Source organism: Tympanuchus pallidicinctus, unplaced genomic scaffold (genome assembly GCF_026119805.1).
Source record: "Tympanuchus pallidicinctus isolate F22 unplaced genomic scaffold, pur_lepc_1.0 scaffold9, whole genome shotgun sequence".
Lineage (NCBI taxonomy): Eukaryota > Metazoa > Chordata > Aves > Galliformes > Phasianidae > Tympanuchus > Tympanuchus pallidicinctus.
The window spans coordinates 1,324,335-1,345,345 of NW_026294813.1; the positions used below are offsets into that span (position 1 = coordinate 1,324,335).

Below are 21,011 nucleotides of genomic sequence, written 5' to 3' on the forward strand. Positions count from 1 at the left end.
GAGCTTACTGAAGAGATTAATATTGGAGGTACTTTGGGCTGCATGCCCTGGTAGAGTTTGTGATCTTGAGGGAGACAAGCCTAGCAGAAAGGAATTACTAGATGAGGTTCCCTGGGAAGCTATCCTTAGGGACAAAGGACTGGAGCAGAGCTGGCAGCTCTTGAAGGATGCCCTTCTGAGAGCACAAGAGTCTCTGTCCCTGAGTACAGCAAAACAAGCAGAGGAGGCAGGAAGCCATCAGGGCTGAGCAAGGACCTGCTGTTCAAACTGAGAGATAAGAAGGACATATGCAAGCAGCAGAAGCAGGGATGGGTGGCCTGAGAAGGATACAAGGTTGCTGTCTGGACATGCAGAAATGGTATCAGAAAAGTCAAGGCATAGATGTAATTGCACTTGATAAGGGATGTGAAAAATAATAATAAGGGATTCTACAGGTACACTAAACAAGCAAAGGAGAGTGTACTGCCTCTGATAAATGAGAAGGGAAAACTAGCTTCAACAAAAAAGGATGAAAGGTGAAGTACACAACAAGTTTTTTGTCTCAGTCTTTACTGGCAGTCAGGCTTTTTGTGCCTCTCACATCTCTGAACCTCTAACCCCTTAACCTCTAGATGAATGCTGTGGGAGCACACTTCAGTTTTAAGAAAAGAGCAAGTCCTAGACTGCCTCACAAAATGGAATGTATGTAGGTCTATGGGGCCTGATGACTTGCATCCCAGGGTCCTGAATAAATTGGCTGATGTAGTTGCCAAATCACTCTCCATCATGTTTGAAAAGTCTTGGCTGTCAGGTTAAGTCTCCAGTGGCTGGAGAAAGGAAACATCACTCCTGGCTTTAAGAAAGGGAGAAAGACCCAGGGAACTACAGGCTAGTAAGCCTTACCTCTGTATCTTGAAAGATCATGGAATGAGTCCTCCTGGAAACTTTGTTAAGGCACATATGAGACAAGATGTGATCCAAGAGAGCCAGCAACGCTTTACCAAGGGCTAATCATGCCTGTCCAGTCTAGTAACCTTGTACAATGAAGTGATGGCACCAATGGACAAAGGAAGGGGAGCTGATGTCATCTACCAGGATTTGTGCAAGAATTTTGATGTGGTCCAACATCCTTATATTTAAATTGGAGAGATAAGTGATCAAAGGATGGACTACTTTGTAGATAAATAACTTGTTGAAAAGCTACAGCCAGAAGGTCTCAGTCAATTATTCTAGGTCGAGGTGGAGGCCAGTCATGAGTGATGTCCCCCACGGGCTTGTCTTAGAATGGATGCTCTTTAGCATCTTTATCAATGACATAGATGATGGGTTTGTATGCCTCCTCAGCAAGTTTGTGGATGACACCAAACTGACTGATGCATTTGATATGACAGAAGGAAGGAATACCATCTAAAGGATACTGGACAAGCTTGAGAAGTTGGCCTCTATGAACCAGATGAGGTTCAACAGAGCCAAAAGCAATGTTTTGCACTTGCATCAGGACTATCCCAGACTAGAAGAAACTGAAAGCAAGACTTGAGAGTTCTGACAGATGAAAAGCTTGGCATGAACCAGCAGTGGTGCCTGCAGTCCAGAAGGCCAACACTATCCTGGGCTGCATCAAAGGAGGGGTGGTCAGCACGGAAAACTGTTGCTTCCAGTATTTAAAGGAAGCTTATAAACAGGAGTGAAATCAAATTTTTAAACAAGTAGACAGTGACAAAACAAGGGAGAATGGCTTTAAACTAAAAAAGGGGAGAGTTAGATTAGACGTCAGGGAAAATTTTCACTCAGAGTGTGGTGAGGCAGTGAATGCCATTTTAAGACATACGGTCCTAGGTCACTGTGACAATTCTTGTGCATCTGAAGCAGAATTTCTAGTCATTTGATGAGTGCTAAAGAGAAAAGGAATGAAATAATGTTGAAAATGTCAATATACTATTTCTGGTACTGTTCTTTAATTTCTGTAAAGAATTATAGCACATAGACCCTAGCAGTTATTTGAAATACTCTTGTATATGTAATTGAGTGCTCTGCATATAGAACAACATTCGAAATGCCAAGTTCTGAAGTTCTGCTCCTTGTGAGTCAGCACTGAATCATTATTTTGTAGTAATACTAGCCAGGATTACAAGCAAAATGTATTGTACTCAGAATACATTACTGCAGAACGTGTTCTTATTTCTGAACGTCTTATTCAGGTTCACATACGTCTATCTGTAGGCTTAGAAGAAACTACTAAAGCACTGATGACTTTTGAAAGATTGAATTGTGCAAGCAATGGAGAAAAGCAGTGGATGTCAAGAACTGGCTAAGGATCAGTCAATCTGAAAATCAGTGTGGACCAACTGAGGATAAAGGCAGATGTTACACATAAGCATCATGAACATTCCACTTTGAAGTGCAGCACGAAATACTGTCCAGATCAGACAAAGGACTGGAAGAACTGATTTTAGAACTCTCAGGATGCTGCTAGAAAAGCATAAAGCAATGACCTCAAATCAGACAATAGCTAGCAAATGAGTGGTTCTTTGTCACTCTTCATAGAATTGCTTTTGTGTTACCTAGGAATATTTGTAAAAAGAATCATCTACAACTAGAAACACAAATAAGATAGTATACTTGAGCACATTACACAGAGTAAAACACTTTGCACGAGACAAATATCTGGGAAGCAGACATTCTACAGGTGAGCTTAATACTGAATCAACTTCTCCCCCACCCCCAACATGCCAATGTAGCATACGGTATTTAGTCTCAGGGAATGTAATTGCTGGAACTAAACACAAGAACTCAAACAAAATGGCATGTGCCCTAGGCTTCCAATTGCCGACCAAGAAGTTAGGTCTCCCCTCAGTCTTACCTCAATTTACCAACACAATATGGATGTTTCTGATTAAGACACCTTAACTTGACACTACGGATGTCTTTAAATTCCTATATGTAGGTCTCTTAGCAAATTCTGAGTGGTAACAGGCAGTACTTTCCCCAAACTAGTTTCCAGCAGTATTCTTTTACTGTGCCCACTCCCTTCACTGAGTCACCCTCAATTTTCCAGAAAAAAAAACAATTGTAGCCTATGACTTTGGGAAAGCATTATCACACTGCACTGACACAGCTAGTGCTGTACAGCAGAGGGTTTTTTTTGTTTTTTGTTTTTTTAAAAGGAGTATTCAGATACATGTGAGTGCATAAATAGAGAAGTGAAAGCCCTTAAAACATGTATCATTTTCATTGGTGTGTGTGTCTGTTTGTGTATTATCGTTTTTTTAAATTCAAAATTTTCAGTGAATTACTACCCCTGTAAGTTTCTTTTTTTACAAATGGGTGAACAGTTCCATAAAAGTGAATGCATCAATCATAATGAGAACCTTGAGTAAGACCTGGGAGCACATAATACCACTCTAATGGGTCACTTCAAGATTAGCTGTATAGATGGTTGTTAATTCCTGTTAATCTACTAATTACTGTAACCTTAAGGTTGACGGCAAAAAAACCCTTGACTTCCATGGAAACCATTACGGAAATATCCAAGCAGTTTGCAGGTTCTTTAATCTACACAGTTCCGGATTGTTCTTTGCCTGTTCTTTATGAATAGAAAATTAAATTCTTGCCAAATTAATTTCACCGGCACCAGACCTTCAGCCACCTGGAATATATCGCTGTATTTTGTACGCTAACTGGAGATGGATTTGGCAGCTTTTCTACAATGGATTAGTTGTTTGCTGATTTATATTCCTTAATGGTTAATTTTTTTTTTTTTTTTAATTATTAGAATTCTGGCCTGGAAAAAAAACCTAAAGGTAACCTAGAATTCAAACTCTGCAAAATACACACAAATATACACACAAATGCACGCATACATGCAGCATTCAAGAATGAATATATGTATCACAGAATCACAGAATTGCAGGGGTTGGAAGAGCCCTCCCAAGATTATCAAGTCTGCAAAAGGGGGTCTGCACAGGAAAGCATTCAGGTGAAGTATTTCCAAAGAAAGATACTTCCACAATCTGGGCAACTGGTTCCAGTGCTCTGTCACAGTCACAGGTAAAGAAATTTGTCCTCATGTTTATTTGGAACTTCCCGTGTTCCATTTGGTGCCCATTGTCCCTTGCCCTGTCACTGGGCACTGTTGAAAATAGCCTGGCTCCATCCATTCCCACACTTAAGAAATTTATAAGCATTAATACAGTGGAAAGTGATTAATTCAAATTAATACTATCTATTCTTGGTAACTCCTTCCTGTTTCCTGGAGAAAATCAGTAAGTTGAATTTCTATTTCTTTTAGGTCATTGCATTAAATATAATATCAAATATAATGCAAGGTGAAATCCATTCAACAAGCACAACTTATTAACAGGACATTCTGCAAAAGAAAGAAAAAGGAAAAAAAAGGAAAAAAAAGAAACAAAGGGAAATATTAAATAATTCCAATCTCAAACAAATGTCAAATTTGTATTTGTTCTTATTGTCTCTTCATTTAAAAAAAAAAAAAAAAAACAAAGACGACATGAAATGGAGTAACAGTACAATGCTTCATTAATTAATTAATGATTCTCATTAAACAAAGCCTAAAATACAGAGGAGTTTCCATTGTCTTAATATGTGCTCCCAAAACATGAAGCTGGAGCAGAACTAATATTTTTAACAGTAAAAAGACAGAATCAGGATAAGGACAACAGTATTTGGCTTCACATTCTTTAGTTTGAGTGCATTGCAAAAAAAGAAGAGTTTAGCTCTTTATATACTGTTTGTGAAGAAAACTTGTATCACAACAACAAATCAGTTACAATTTTCAAATAGCATACAGCTTAAGGGAGGCCATATCTAATCTACTAATATATCATGCATTTTCCCTTGCCATTCTCTCTATCAGGCTTTCATCTTGTGTCAGTTACTGCGTGTTTGTTAGTACAAAATAAGAGCACTTAAAAAAAAAAAAGTTTTAAAAAAACATTAACCAGTGAGGCGATTTTAGGCACTGTGACGTACCCTGAAAAGTTTTACTCACTGTATTTCAAACGTGCTTGGTTTTCATTCTAAGGCTTATGGATCTTAATTCTGATTCTTCAGTAAGTTGCTTAAGAAAAGCAAATACAAACTGTGTACAAAACTAAATTTTCTTTTTTAAGTTCTGTGGCTTAGTGGCACAAAGTCTGGGTTTCCAGGAAGAAAACAGTCATATCCCTTCAAGAATAACAGGCAGCAAAGATATGCAAATCTCTTTTAATAATCAAATGTAATTTATTTGAAATTGTACTTATGCATGTGGGCGTACAGCTGAATTATGTACACAAAGGCATCCAACTGAGTCAGGCAGCAGCAACAGATGCTGCAATCTGCTATAACCATGGTACTACAACACAGTTGGAGACAGCATCAATGCAATATTTTGCAAATAATTATTTTCACTTGAATGCTCTTGAATAATTTCAGGGCTCTGCTCCAAATGGTACCAGAGAGCAATAGCTGAAGATCATTTTCCTCCACAGGTAGCAAATATTTGATTAATTTATTTTCCAGCAGCAAACCAAAGCTGCAGTTTATACTGCATGAAATAATTTTCTAAAGCATATATGGCCTGTCAGTGCATGTGATACCTGCATCACTTCACCTTTCATTCAGTCTGCCTAACTGCTTCTTGCATGCACACAACCAGCTCTAAGAAATTGATATATAATAAACTGCTGATGAATTCTTTTTGCTCAAAATTCCTAGCTTGGTGGCTGTTTAAAGTTTTATATGACTCAGTGAACAAAGTGGGAGCAACCTAAGGATGCATTTTATACAGAGAACAAAATCTCTCCAGATTATTTTCATACCCTATGTAAACCAATGGGATAAACCTTTTGTTTTTATGACTCCTCTGGACATCAAATGAAACAACTACAGTGTACGATTCTACTCCTAAGCTTCCTCGCCTGTCTCCTTTTCTTCCTTAAAGAGGAGGTGGCACGAAAGAGAACCTTATACTGGATCATGGAGTGGGGTGAGTAATTACTACTGTGTTCATTCCTGTCTGAAAAGGTGGGATGCAAGTCAGTGAAAGCAAATGCTGGACAGACCTTGATGCGGGAAATTACAGAAACTCTTGCAGGTTCACCGACATCAGAATTGGAGCTGTGCTTCCAGAACACCTGGCAAGCAATCGCCATTCCATCGAAGAAGCCTGCCCTATATAGTTTATACTGCATTTTAGGAGCAAGAAAATAATAATTTATAACCTTCTATGGTCCTGCAAACATGGGACCATTTTAAAGTCAGTGACTGAGTAAAACAAAAATTCATTTAAGAAAAAATATACAAAAGGCTAAAAAGTGGTTCTTTTACTAGTGACCAGTTTTCAGTCCTTGTTCCCCTGAAACCTTTGTCTCCTGCAGGTGAAAGATTTTTATATTGTATCATTTAACAGTGCTATAGCCCACATAATTTAAGCATGGAGTCAACAAGCATTACCAGACCAGAAAAAGAGCATTTTATACACATCATGATGCAAATGACAACATACACTGCAATGCTGCGGAGAATGAGAGGCAGCATGTATATCCTCCTTTCTGCTACTTCCCCATTCTTGTCACTTAGCATCACTGCTCTTTGTAGCCATAGCCTCAGAGGGCCATGGCAGAACTAATAACATGGCTAGTGCTTCCTTTTGGAGAGATGGTCTCTGTGGTTGGAGCCTTTTTGGTGTTCCCTACCAAAACAGCATATGTAAAATGAAAAAAAAAAAAACCAACCCTAAAATAATTTTTTGTTCTTTGTCATACCATACCAGTTTAAACCATGATTTAGAGTGTTGAGGCCCTGGCACAGGCTGCCCACAGAAGCTGTGGATGCCCCATCCCTGCAGAGGGATACTCAAGGCCAGATTGGATGGGGCCCTGGGAGTCTGAGCTGGTGGGTGGCAGCCATGCGTATGGCAGAGGGTCAGAAATAAGTGATCTTTAAGGTTCCTTTCACCCCAAGATATTCTATGATGCTATGATATGATAACACAAAGAGTTGGCCTGATACAACTGAGGGATAGTTCTAGAAGAGTGGAAAGGAAGGAGACACACAACTGGGGAGATCATGGATGTGTAATACTGAACTTGCTACAAAAGGAATAAAATATGCCCAATAGGTGAAATGGCAACAGCCACCATAGAGTTCCAGTGCAAAGTAAGAAGTGGTAGGACTTGCATTTTAAGAAGTATTGTTTGACATTTAAATGCAATGTTGGTGGAGATAAGACAGAAACAGTGAGAAGCCAACAGGGAAGGAAAAAGGAAATAAACCAGGTTAAAAAAACCTGCAGGTATCATAGGCCTAAGAAAAAGCAAAGGGGTAGAGACTGTAGGCAATGTATAATCTGGAAAGAAAGAAAAAAAGCACAAAAAGTTGAATAGAGAAATTGCCTCAGTAAATAAACAAGACTGCAACAAAGAAACATTGTCTCTGATAAAAGTATTTCCTACTAGAGGAAAAAATGCTAAATATTGGCTAATCTGGATCCAAGTCCCGATGAGTGTATTGGAACAGAATCCCCACGTGTTTCCATCATCCTCCCCAAAAAACTGCTGCATAAACTGCCCAGCAGATGGCAGTCTTGCATATAAATCAGCATGTTAAATGCCAACGGTTAAATAAGGGATTTTGTAGCATAACAGAAACGACAGTTTGGATACGAAGCAAAAACAGATGCAACTTTTTCTTCCTTAAAGACATCCTGTGAATTTCCTGACACAAACTTGATTAGGACCCTACTAAATAATCTGTAATAGAGCGTTACAGAGATCAACTTAATTATGAGTATAGTGTCTAACAAAGAATGTTCAGTAAAAACAGTTGGATACAGAGATTATAGGTATGTTTAAAATCTCACTCCTGAAACAGGAAGATTTTCTTGTGAATTTATAAAAATGATGTGCACACTACATTATAAATTCTGTTATCATCTCTCCACTTTGATTTAATCACAGCCCATCCTGCTCATCTCCACAATGAACAAACACCATCAGCAAAATAACAATGGAGTTGTTACTGAATCACCCAGGTTGGAAAAGATATTAAAGATCATCGTGTCCAACCACAACCTAACCATACTAACCTAACTGACAACCCTCCACTAAATCATGTCCCTGAGCACCACATCCAAACAGATTTTAAACACATCCAGGGATGGTGACTCAACCATCTCCTTGGGGAGCCTATTCCACTGCTTAACAACCCTTTATGTAAAGAAGTGTTTCCTGATACCCAACCTAAACTTACCCAGTACAACTTGAGGCCATTTCCTCCCATCCTGTCACCTGTCACCAGTGAGAAGAAACCAACCCTGCTCTCGCTGCAATCACCTTTCAGATATTAGAAGAGAGCAATAAGGTCTGGCCTCAGCCTTCTCTTCCCCAGACTGAACAGCCCCAGTTCCTTCAGTCGCTCCCCATAGGCCATATTCTCCAAGCCCTTCAACAGCCTTGTAGCCCTTCCTTGGACCTGCTCCAGCACCTCAATGTCCTTTCTGTACTGAGGTGCCCAAAACTGAACACAGTACTTGAGGTGAGGCCCCACCAGTGCCAAGTACAGGGGCAGGATTACTTCCTAGTCCTGCTCACCACACTACTCCTGATACAAGCCAGGATGCCACTGGCCTTCCTGGGCACACTGCTGACTCATATTCAGCCGACTGTCCAACAGTACACCAAGTCCCTTTCCATCAGGCAGCTTTTCAGCTACTCCTCTCCAAGCCTGTAGGGTTGCCTGGGGTTGTTGTGACCAAAATGCAGGACCAGACACTTGGCCTTATTGAAACTCATGCAGTTTGCCTTGGCGTATTGATCCAGTCTATCCAGGTCCCTCTGTAATGCCTTTCTCCCCTCTGGCAGATCAACACTCCCTCCCAATTTGGTGTTGTCTGCAAATTTTCAGAGGCTACGCTCATTCCTCTTATCATGATCATTAATAAATATGTTAAATAGAAGCGGCCCCAGCACCAAACCCTGGGGGACACTGGGTCATGACCAGCTGCCAACTGGATTTGACTCCATTGACCACAGATCTTTGGGCGCAGTCATCCAGCCAGAGTTTCACACAGCAGAGCGTACGCCCATACAAACCGTGGGCAGCCAGCTTCCCCATGAAAATGCTGTGGGGGACAGTGTCAAAGGCTTTACTGAAGTCCAGGTAGACCACATCGACAGCCTTACCTTCATCCACTAAGCGGGTCACCTTGTCATAGAATGAAATCAGGTTTGTCAGACAGGATCTAGCATTCGTAAATCCCTGCTGATTGGGCCTGATCCCCTGGTTGACCTTTAATTGGTCCATGATGGCTCCCAAGAATATCCGTTCCATAACCCTCCAGGCACCGAGGTGAGACTGATAGGTCTGTAGCTACCAGGATCATCTTTCCATCCCTTTTTGAAGATAGGTGTCACATTTGCCAGTCATCAATCCACTAGGACATCCCTGGCTAGCCAGGACTGCCAAAGAATGATGGAAAGTGGCTTGGCAACCACATCCACCAACTCCCTCAGCACTCCAGCTATCTATCCAGCCCCATGGACTTGTGAGCATCCAGCTTTCGGAGCAGCTCCAAAACTATCTCATCATGGATCATGCAGAGCTTATTCTGTTCCCCATCCCTTTCTTTCCAGCCCAGTATAGGGGGCTGTGTTCCCAGGGAGTCACAAGTCTGACTATTAAAGACTGAGGCAAAGAAGGCATTAAGCACCTCAGCATTATCCCGATCCTTGGTCACCAAGTTGCCCTTGGCATCCAACAAGGGATGGAGATTCTCCCTATAGCCCTCCTCTTTCTGCTGATGTATTTATAAAAATATTTATTGTTTTCCTTTTCCTTAGTAACCAAGTTCAATTCTAGCTGGGCTTTGGCTTTTCTAATTTTCTCCTTGCAGAGCTTCACTACATACCTGTAATCATCACAAGTAGTTCAAGAATTAAGAAGAAATCTGACAAAAAACATCTAGAACAACACTACCTCCTCGGCTTTTGATAAAATGAATTTTTCCATTGAAATCATGAGGAAAAAGGTTTACTGTTGTGCTACAATAGATTGTGTTTGTGTTACTTTCATGTTACTTATCACAAATAAAAGAATGGTCTTCACATACCTGAAGATTTCCTGCAGACCAAGATGTCAAACAAGAATCTGTTAATCTGTTACTTATGGCCTTCTTTTTTTTTTTTTCCACAGAAGAAAAAAAAGTTTCTTTGGCAATAGGAACAGCTAATAGCCATGATAAAAGAATATTTTTCTTGTATTCAGTCTTAGTGTTCCTGAAATCTACACCATGCCAAATGGACATCAAAGCCAGAGACAGGAAATTGTAACTAAAAATGGGATTCACCATCCTAAGCTGCCAAAATCAAGAGTAAATAATCTCACATGGCGCTTCATGCTACACTGTTTAGACTGCTTCCAATATCTGAGTTAATTCAGGTACCTCTGCAGTGTCAACATACAGTCACAACTGCCCTCTTCTCTAAGTCAATAAATAAACATTGATTATTTCCTTCTTCACATTTGTTCGACAAAACTAGCAAATGTTTTCAGGCTGACATCCTGCATCTGTGACAGAGGTTCTCTTCACACCTTCTTATCTACAGTATGAGTAACCATGAAGAAAAGTGTGCAGAACAGTAAAAAACTAAGCGTTTCCTGCATATTAGTGCCTTTGCACTGCATGGGCATCCTGTCAAGCAATAGCTCCCCTGGCTTATGGCAGCTTTCTTCCCAAACTCAAAAAAAACCCAAAGCAAGCAAGCAACCAAACCACCAGAAACAGATGTATGGATTGGAAACAGAAAGAAAAACTAGAAAAAACAATGATGTTTTCACTTGTATTCTTCTCCAACTCAGCTAATGTTCTTCTCAAGATTGGAAAAACATTGATAGCTAAGTAAAACATTATCCTAATGCACCAGATTTCCTTTGCGCATCATTTTCTCTAAGCAGGGAAAAAATACACAACCTAATAGAGACAGCTGTAGCTTTGCTACATGCAGGGACTCAACTGACATCTCTGGGAGCACCCTGCTTTCCAGTGGTTAAGCTCTACAGCTGGGCAGGAATAACTCTGGAATTTGTATTTTGTGATACAGCAGACACTGATGTTAGACTGGGACAAGAAGGGATGCTTTATTGCTCCTGAATTAAAGCAATCTTTCTTTAACACCTGAGGACAAGTATTTTCTTGGATTCATTCCTCTTACTGCTAGTACACTTGTCTCATGTAGGTAAAAAGCACAATTTTATGTTTAACCTGAATCCATAACTCCTGCACATCCAAAGGTAAAGATCAGTAGCTTATCTTGAGCTGCAACTTAAAAGTTGGAGCTGGTTTTTCTTGGGTTAGAAACTTCACATCCACTGTGTATGTGATTCCTGTTTGAGTTGATAAGTTAACTGGTAGCAACAGGTGGCATCAGAACTGCACAGGAAGAGATTTCACAGGGTTTCATGGAGAGTTTGAACACTTATTTATTTGGAATAGAAAATTACAAGCGATTTCTCTATCTGTTAGATAATACTATATTTTGATTTTCTAAAATATTAATATCATAAGAAAATGAGGATAGTAATAAACGGAGATAGGATAATGTTTTCACTTTTATCACACATCTAAGTTCAACTAATCCCATTCTCTACACTGCAATTCAGATGAGAACAAATTATGAGCAGGGATCTCTTCAGAAATTCTATCAAAAGCTTTTTTTTCTTTTCCTTAACAAATATACTAATATACTAATATTGTACTTGTATCCTTATTATCAATCAGCAGTTCTTCTAAAAAATCTATTAATTTTTTTTTCAGTGATATAATATATATGATAATACCTGTTTTATTTTACAGATAATGACATTTTTTTCTTTTCAAATATTGGAAAGGATAACTTTGCATATAGTGGAACATTTGAAAAATAATAGGACGTACCTTGTTTAGCTTTACAAAATATTCTAGTCCAGCTTCCAAGGGATTAGTGTCACAGTTCATCTGTTAAAAAGAAAAAAACAAAAGCCATCTCTACATGGTGGTCTACAGCAGGTTTTGCCTTATAAATAAATACATAAATAAATAAATAAATAAAATAATTACTATATGCATCTTTCTATTTATTCCTGGGTCAACATCATCCACATTGCTTATGTGCAACATCCATCTGAATATACTGCAAGCTTCCTAATACATGATTTCAAGCAGAATAGCATATTATCCTTAACATAAAATGCAGATACCTAAATCATGCCTTTAAGTTTCAATGTGCAAAGTAAATACACATTTCAATCAGACTTTTCTTCAAAGAAGAATGGAACCTGTAGAAGCTTCAATAACTGGGTTATAAAAATGAACTATAACACACCAGAATGCCTCAGCTAGAGGCAAAATAAAATACAATGCCAGGTTTTCTTACTGCCTTCCCACTGAGTGAAGAGGGGATAATGGTTTGTTGGGCAGCATTACAAGCAAGAATGAAAATAATTATCAGTGAACAAAGCAAAAGTATTCCCAAATGCCCAGAATTTTATCTTCCTCGTTTCTTTCCTTTCCAAAGGAATTAGGAAACAAAATCAGGTAAGCAGAATTTGACTGTTTTTTTCCTAATTCTCTAGTTCTACTCTCCTGAGTATTTCTTCACTGTGGATAAGTAAATTCACTAGAAAGAACTAATGGGAAATGAGTAAGTTCCAAATATATAATAAAGCAAGAATAACTGGCCTCTCATGACATAATTATTACAGAAATGAAACATTTTCAGAACCCATCTGCCAACTCCTTGATTTCAAAAGACTAGCTCAGCAAAACCATTATAATTTTGTTATACACAGGAGGCAAAAGTATCAGTGAATCAACACAAGTGTCTCTCTGCCAGCAGTGCAATAGAGTACAGTAGTTATTTTTTCATTTAGAAAAACACTGTTCAGAATTACACTACTTTCAGCTCAAAATACATTTACTTTCATGCTAAACTTAGAAACTGGAACAAAAAACAATTACTGTCTTTGTTAATTCAGTCTAAAAGCTGTATAGTCATAGTGAAATAAAGAAACAGAAAGAAAAATAAAAAAGTTTTACTTCCCGACCTCCGCCCCCCAGGCTCGGAAACCCTTTTCTAGCCTTAAAGCATTCAGAGCGTATGTTCCAAAGTTGTCAATTTCCTCTTTTTGGCCAGCATCCATGATTGCATTGTAAAGAGATACGGAATCTTCTTTTCTATGATACAGTTCCCATCCCAATTCACCTGTTTGACAAACAAGATTAGCATTTCCATCAACTCAACACTGAAACAATGCAGGCAAATGCACTCTGTTCGTTGATAAAAAGTGAGGAGCAACACCATAAATTCATGTTACAGGGTCAATTCTGCTATCATACAGAAAGTCAAATTTCCTGCAAAAAACCACAAGAGGATTCATGCCCTAGATCTTAAATAGTGGTAATATTATTCTAATTTAAACTGTTAACTGATATCTAAGTGGGGGAAAAAAGGACCAAAAAAAAATTGGCAAGAAAAGATCAGGTAACGAAGTCGCACTTAAGGATGAAGCTTAAGACATTACAAGCAGATGATGAATCAGCAAGTGAATAGCGCATGTAACAGTGTAAATGGGCAAAAAGTGAACATGTTAGTTCATACTTTGCACACTAGAAAGAGAATATGAATTTCGGTGATTTCAGCTGCTTCAGAATGCTATGAATTCATTCTATTGCAATGGGGATTAATATAAAAAAAGAAATATAAGTAACTCAGAAAAGCAAATATTCCAAATTTCAGTGCCGTATTTTAAAAGCACTTGGCAAAAAATATACGGTAATCCAAAACCAATTCCTGACGTTGGTTTTGCAGCAAATACCACAGAGGTTATCAGAACTGCCCTTTTGTTCTGTAAAATAAATATTTACACCACAGAGTATTCTAGAGAAGAGGATCTTGGAAAATTTGGAACCGACCGTGACCAGATCACATCTGAAAAATCAATGCACTGGGTTTCCTCACACATTAAAAAAGGAGTGGTGAACCTACTTAAGAACACATAGTGAGATTTATTATTCAATATACTTTTGATTATACTAATTTTATTATTTTTTGCCTCTTACGGAGTCTTTCTTCTCTATCACTCACCTGTGTACGATATCCTTATGGCAGTAACAGCAATATCGGAGAGTTTCAAATGTCTAGACTGGAGAAATTTAAATGAGCCATCACTCAGATCCTCAGCTGTCAATTTCTGGAGGACCTGTCGTGCATATGGGCCTGCCACACCAAGCACTCCCATCTCATCTGTCATGTTTTCTATTTCAACTTTGTATCCACCTCTCACTACCTCCTCTTCTATCCATCTGCATGAAAAGCACAAGAATGATGTTTACTTTATGTATCAAAATATAATTGATCCATTTCAAGATTAAAAATGAACAGTTTTTTTCTTACTGCTCAATTTCTGATGAGGTAACTGGTAAAAGAACACAAGTGTCTGAGGTACAGTGAAGAAAGTGAGAGACTTTGGATAGATTGAAAGCTATTCCACAGAATATTTCACAGAATCCCATAATGGCTGAAGTTGGTAAAGAACTCTAGGTCTATCTGCTTCCATCCCTGCCCAAGCAGAGTCACCCAGAGCAGGGTGCCCAGAACCATGACCAGGTGGCTCCTGAAGATCTCCAAGGAGAAGATTCTACAGGCAACCTGTCCTATACAGGCAACCTCAATCTGAGGGGAGGGGAATCAACTCTTTGAAAGGGTTGATATGTGTAGGACAAGGGGAAATGGTTTTAAGTTGGGGGAGGGGAGATTTAGGTCGGACATGAAGGGGAAATTCTTCACCCAGAGAGTGGTGAGGTGCTGGAACAGGCTGCCCAGAAGGGTTGTGGATGCCCCATCCTTGGAGGTACTCAAGGCCAGGTTGGATGGGGCCCTGGGCAGCCTGGTTTAGCATTAAACGTGGAGGTTGGTGGCCCTGCATGTGGCAGGGGGGTTGGAGATTCATGATCCTTGAGGTCCCTTCCAACCCTGGCCATTCTGTGATTCTGTGATTCTATTGTTCTGTCACCGACACAGTAAAGTAACTGTTGTTCCCTGATGTTCAGACAGAATTTCCCGTGTTACAGTATGCATCTACTGTCCCTTGTCCTGACACAGCACCACTAAAAGCACCCTGGCTCTGTCCTCTTTGCATCTTCTCTTAAGATATTTATATACACATTGCTAAGTTTCCCTTTAAGCCTTCTCATATTCAGGCTGAACAGTCCCATCTCACTCAGCATTCCCACCTAGGAGAGAAGCTTCAAATCCCTTCATCAACTTAATGGCCCTTTATTGAATTCTGTCCAATATAACTATGTCTCTCTTCTGAGAGCCCAGTGGAGAGCCCAGAACTAGTCACACTATTCCATATATGGCCCTACCAGTGCTGAAGGGAAGGACTACGTCCTTCAACGAGCCAGTGATACTACTGCCCAGGATATGCTAGCTTTCTTAGCTGCAAGGCTCATGTTCAACCTGATGTCCACCTAGATCCTGAGATCCTTTTCTGCCAAGCTGCTTTCTTCCTAGGTGGCCTCCAGCATCTTGCTGAAATTCATGAGATTCCTGTCAGCCCATTTGCTTAACCTGTTGAGGTCTCTCTGGTTGGCACCACAGTCTCCTGGAAAATCAGTTACTCCTACCTGCAAACCTGCTGAGGGTGCACTCTGCCCTATCATTCAGATCACTAATGAAGAAGATGTTTCATATGGGTCTGGACCAGCACTAACCCTGGGATCTTATGGGTGACAGTGTCAAAGTTCATACTGAAGATCAGGTGGACAAGACCTACTGCTCTACTCTACCTGCCAAGCTAATCATTTCATCATAGGAACATATCAGTTTGATCAAGCATGACTTCTTGGCAAATCCATGCTGACAGGTAAGAAAAGAAGTGATATTCTAAGACTGAACACTGACCTGCCTTCGGATTCAGAAAGTGTTAATAAAATCTCAGCATGCAAAAGGAATAAGCATCAAATGAAATGAACATCAGGAACCTCAGCATAAATTTCTGTGCTAACATAAATGTACAAATGTTATTGTTGCTTCCTGAATGCAGTGTTTAAAGTACTGGCAGCAAGTTTAGCTTGCAGTCTTGCTCTAATTAAAAACTAAAGCTGCGTAAATCTTTCAGGAAGTTCACAAAGTAAACGAAAGGGGTATATTTAAAATCTTAGAAATTATATTTTGTTAAACAGTGCTTAAAGATCTCAGGCCCAAGAGAGTACCAAAAATCATTGCACAAATTTTTTAAAAGTAAATATATTAGGCCTGTCCTTTTTTACAAGCATGGGGCTGTTATGAAACTGCATTGTGCATCATGTGTAAGGGTAGTAAATTTCACCTTTCATCTCATTGATTCATTCTGAAGAATTGATTTGTCAGAAATTGCAGGTAAGAAAAAATCTTTTTTTTCATATTATGAGTGTACAGCCACTGATAACACCATAAACATGTATCTTATTGAAAAAAAGTCCAATGCATCTTACTGAAAAAAAGGGAGTTAACCTGCAACTGCTTCTACCTCCTTTCTTTCACTTCCCTTTGTGGCTCCAGAGCCCAAAGCAGAAGACATTATCATAGTTTCAGAAAGAATACAACTCATCTGTATTAGCCAGGTCAGTGCCTCTGGGGTCGTGCATGTTAAAAGTCAGTTCTCTTTTTTACGTAAGAGGGAACACTGGAAAGGAACAACCATGCTGTGTTCCATCGTACAGTGCCAAATACAGATATGTTCAACAACGAAACAAGAACTACTTAGATTAAAGTATATTACATAACTGTCAGTAAATTATCCACCTTTTACACCAACATTAAACCCAAAATTCAACTGCTTACATTTCAGGATTCAGTTAAACCAAGTTTCTAAGAAACCAAGATCAATGAATAAGTAGAATTATCTTGAAACTAGTGAAATGGTTGTTGAATAATCATTAAGAATTTGGAACTTATTAAAAAGATTTCTACATTAATGTACAATATCAAAATAAGTTTACCTCAGATCATGAAGTTCTGATCCTGAGCCTGTTACAAGCATAAATTCACCCGGATACAGTTGAGACACTGTTAGCTCAGCATAAACTTTTCCTCCAGGTGTCAACATGTGACTTATATTTGTGGAACCAACCTACAGAGTTCAATTTCTAGTTAGTCGGGATGCAAAGTAAAACCTCTGCATTCTTAATCATTATTAAAGATTATTATGATCATTATGTGGAAATACGTATTTACTTAATAACTTTTTATGTTTGTTCTGCTATGATTTAACAGGAGAGAATCAGCCATGCTTAATATTTACAGGCGAAATTCCATATTTTTTTCATAGAAATCAGATAAATAAAGATGTTTGTAAATATTTTCTGGCTGTGTATGATGTCATCAAGAATGCATTTAAATGCAAACAGATCCAATGAATTTCAGTTTGTTTGCTGATCATCAGAATTAAAAAAAAAACCCTTGTACAGAACATTGATGTAAATTTTCTTTTTCAATCATGTGAACAACATTTGTGAAACCCAAAAGGATGACATATCCTTTGTCTCTTAATTTGAAGAAAAAAAAACATTGAATTTGCTTATGTTTTTGTGCCTTGATGTATTCACCTTTTTCATAATCTATTCAGTTCCCTACCATGAATCTACATCACTGTTCATCTGGATCATTGTGTATATAAATGTTTTCCCTAAAAGCAAAATTTCAACAGGTATTTAGCCATGACCATAACATGTATTGTGTTCATACAGATACCATCTATGCAAAGAAGAATTTAAACGTGCCAGAGCCGCTGCTCTTGTCTGATTCCAGAGAAGGAATTTTCTCTTATTTCATTCTGCTTTCATAAGAACCTTATCAATTACCCAGACAGTACCTAGATTCCAGTCTTCTGAACAAAAAAAGTAAAAATATTGCAGATACTGGCATTCTTTTTCAACATCATACTACATGAGGATAGTCAACAGCACATTACAGGTACGCAGTTGCATTTCCACAGTCTGATGCTAGTCTCATTCAATCTAGTTTTGGTACAAGTGAATCTCTGGTAACTTCACTGCATTACTTCATGACACAGACAAGCATGAATGATACCAGACAGCTTAAATAATCAACTCTTGTGAAAACTAGACTTTTAAGTGCACTCATACGCTGTTTTCTTTGTTTTGCTTTCTTTTTCCCCTCAGCACTCTTCTAAACCCTACAGAAACTATTCACTTTTGTCTTCCTAATTTCCCTTTTAATGTTGCTTTAACTTCAAAACATAAATACATTCAGTAAGTGTTAGCAATACCAGCTGTTGATAGTCACATCACCTCTACACGAAGCTGGAGAGAAAACATTTAATCTATTTAATACAGTAAAATATATGATTTTATGGTAGTTTAGGATCTTCTTCTCTCTCAAATTTATGGGACATCTTTCTTGTGTACAGGCTCAGCTAGCTCTGAGCTCTGGGAAGGCTTCTATCTTTTCTACCTCTGTGACTATAGTTTCTGTGTACTTAGTGTACTTAGTACTCTCCCCATGTCTCCTTCTGCTGTCTAAAGTAGATAAAAATAATAATCTATAGAAAAAAAAAAAAAAAAGTGAAACTGCATCCTGGAATAACAGAACCATACAGCCGTAGCACTTCAGAAAAGAACAGGATGTACCTTTTGACCCAAATCATTAAGTCATAGAGTTGACATAAAAAGGGATCTCATATACCACTGACTGGTGCTGTATCTCTGCAGTTAGACATTAGATGAGAATGGCTGACAAAGCAGGAACACAAAAGGGACTGAAGGAGTACCAACATGAACTGAAGATCAATAATAAGAAACCTGAGTTAGTTTGCCAGTATGCCATTTTTTGTATTCTGAGAATCTGTGAGCAGATGCAGAATTGTGGAGGAAGGACAGGTAGGAGTTTGAAAGCTGAACATCTTGAATATTTGCAACCCTGCCTGCTCTAGGCAGCCAGATATAAAACACAGTCACATTATGAGATGTGTGGAAAACAAGCATGAGATACATTTAAAAGCAAAACAAAATGTTCACTTGGAGATTCAGAAAAAATACAAAATCCAGCAGTGGTCTGGCAAGAACACATCTCATTGCTATCCTCTGCTACCTGAATCTGCATCTTAGGCAAGCAGCTTCCAAGTTATTCAACTATTACTGTAAACGAAGTCCAGGTCTTCTTCAGATCAGGATTTGAAACACAGAACTGAGAAAATACTTTTTTAATGTGAGGGTGCCAAAGCACTGGAATGGACTGCCCAGAAAGGTTTTGGAGTCTCCGTCTTCAGAGATATTCAAAACCCATCTGGACACAGTCCTGGGCAATCAGCTCTAGATGACCTCCTTTAGTAGAAGTTTGGACAAGATGACAACAAAGGCATCTCTTGTAACATCAACAACTCTGCCACTCAATAACTTCTGTCAAAAGATACATCTTAAAGCTACTATAGTACAAACTCCACTGTTCCTGCTCCTAACAATGGAATTTCTTCAAAGGACTTGAGTGCTTGGTATCTGAAAGATATTATGACAATATTATGCCACATTTTCCATTTCTGAAACACATCTTGTTTGTCTATATCTCAGATTAAAATGGTTATCACCATTCCATTTACCTTTGGAACAACATTTGCAAACAGATGATCCAGCAGCTTAACAGAATCAGTGCCTTTCACTTTAAACTTGCCAAATGGTGACAGGTCAATCACACCAACTTTTTCCATAACCTGTTTATACTCACGTCCCACTGGGTCAAACCAATTTGTGCGCCGAAAACTGGGTCTAAAACAGAGCATTTATACACTTGACACAGAATCTAGCCATTTTGTATTCTTTGCAACAAAATGTAGTTAGTCTTCAGTTTCTTCAGTTTAATAAGAGATAGACATTCCTAATTGTAGGTACCTTACCCAATATTTTGCTTGGTCTAACATAGCTTAATTATTAAATCCTTTAACAACAGAGAAAGATACGGGTTGATATTTTATCAACCACTTTGCAGAACAAACTGTGAACTGCTGAAGCGTTGGAAGAACGTATGAGTCTGTCATGTCTAAATTTACAGAAAAAAAAAAAAGAAAATCAACCTAGTAGACATCTTTTAGCAGAAACAAGTGATAGATGTACACTCGCCTTTAAATCTAAGTCATCTGGCCCTTGCTGACAATTTATCAGACAAAAACAAAAATGAACAAAATCTTTAATTTACTTGTATCCAGTCTCATCTCCAGGTTTGTAGAACCAATGAGGTTGTTCCCATCCTGCATGAAAGCCCATTGAACATTTTGTTTTCAGCAAATCATACAGCCCACTAGTCCTCTCTGTTGGTCTCCCAGCAAATCTTTCTTCTTTAGGGTAAATAACTAGGGAAGAAAGAATAAACTCTACGTCACAGGACAGAATATATAAAAATGTGTATGTAAACAGAAATCTAGAGGCAGGCTTTGTTGGAATTAATTTTCAGAATATAAGCACAATTAAAAATATTTTCTTACTAATGTTATTAAAACCGTAAGATTCTCTTGCTTTGGCTGCTGTGTATTCTGTAGTGGTCCACTTTCCATAGCGATTAGGATCTAATTCTATCAGGTCAAATGGAGGCTCCCCTTCAAGGATCCAGTCACTCAGGTACTTTCCTATGCCACCAGCATGTATAATTCCATACCTTTAAAAAAAAACAAAGAGCCCTGCAGAGCCAATTTTTTTTTTTTTTCCAGTCAATACTAGCACATATTATCCTACAATACCAGCACATAATGAGAATATCCCCTCATTCTTCCTTTTGGTTGTTTGTTCCATTTTTCTAGTCTTGTCTTCTAGTTTTTACGTCCTTTACGGACAGATACTTCTACTGCACCATCAGTAGCAAAACTCCACTGATACATGGCAATTGTGGTGCTTAGACTATAGAAAACTATTTCTTTATCTGAAGTTCAGAATTTAATAGTCTCTTCCAGGAATGTTAACATTTAACACTAAATAAAGTTCTCAATTAAATGATACCCATTAA

General features: G+C 38.5%; 1 protein-coding gene across 1 annotated transcript in view; it reads right to left on the minus strand.

The window, feature by feature from the left end:
* The window catches only part of DMGDH (dimethylglycine dehydrogenase), a 47,128-nt gene that overhangs the window by 3,118 nt on the left and 22,999 nt on the right, over window positions 1-21,011 (minus strand). The window contains exons 8-14 of the mRNA XM_052670193.1: window positions 20,497-20,666; window positions 20,211-20,364; window positions 19,618-19,783; window positions 17,003-17,133; window positions 14,103-14,320; window positions 13,063-13,220; window positions 11,915-11,974 (exon numbers count right to left, since the gene is read on the minus strand). Of these exons, the coding sequence (XP_052526153.1) occupies window positions 11,915-11,974; window positions 13,063-13,220; window positions 14,103-14,320; window positions 17,003-17,133; window positions 19,618-19,783; window positions 20,211-20,364; window positions 20,497-20,666 (1,057 nt within the window). The remainder of the gene's footprint in view (window positions 1-11,914; window positions 11,975-13,062; window positions 13,221-14,102; window positions 14,321-17,002; window positions 17,134-19,617; window positions 19,784-20,210; window positions 20,365-20,496; window positions 20,667-21,011) is intronic.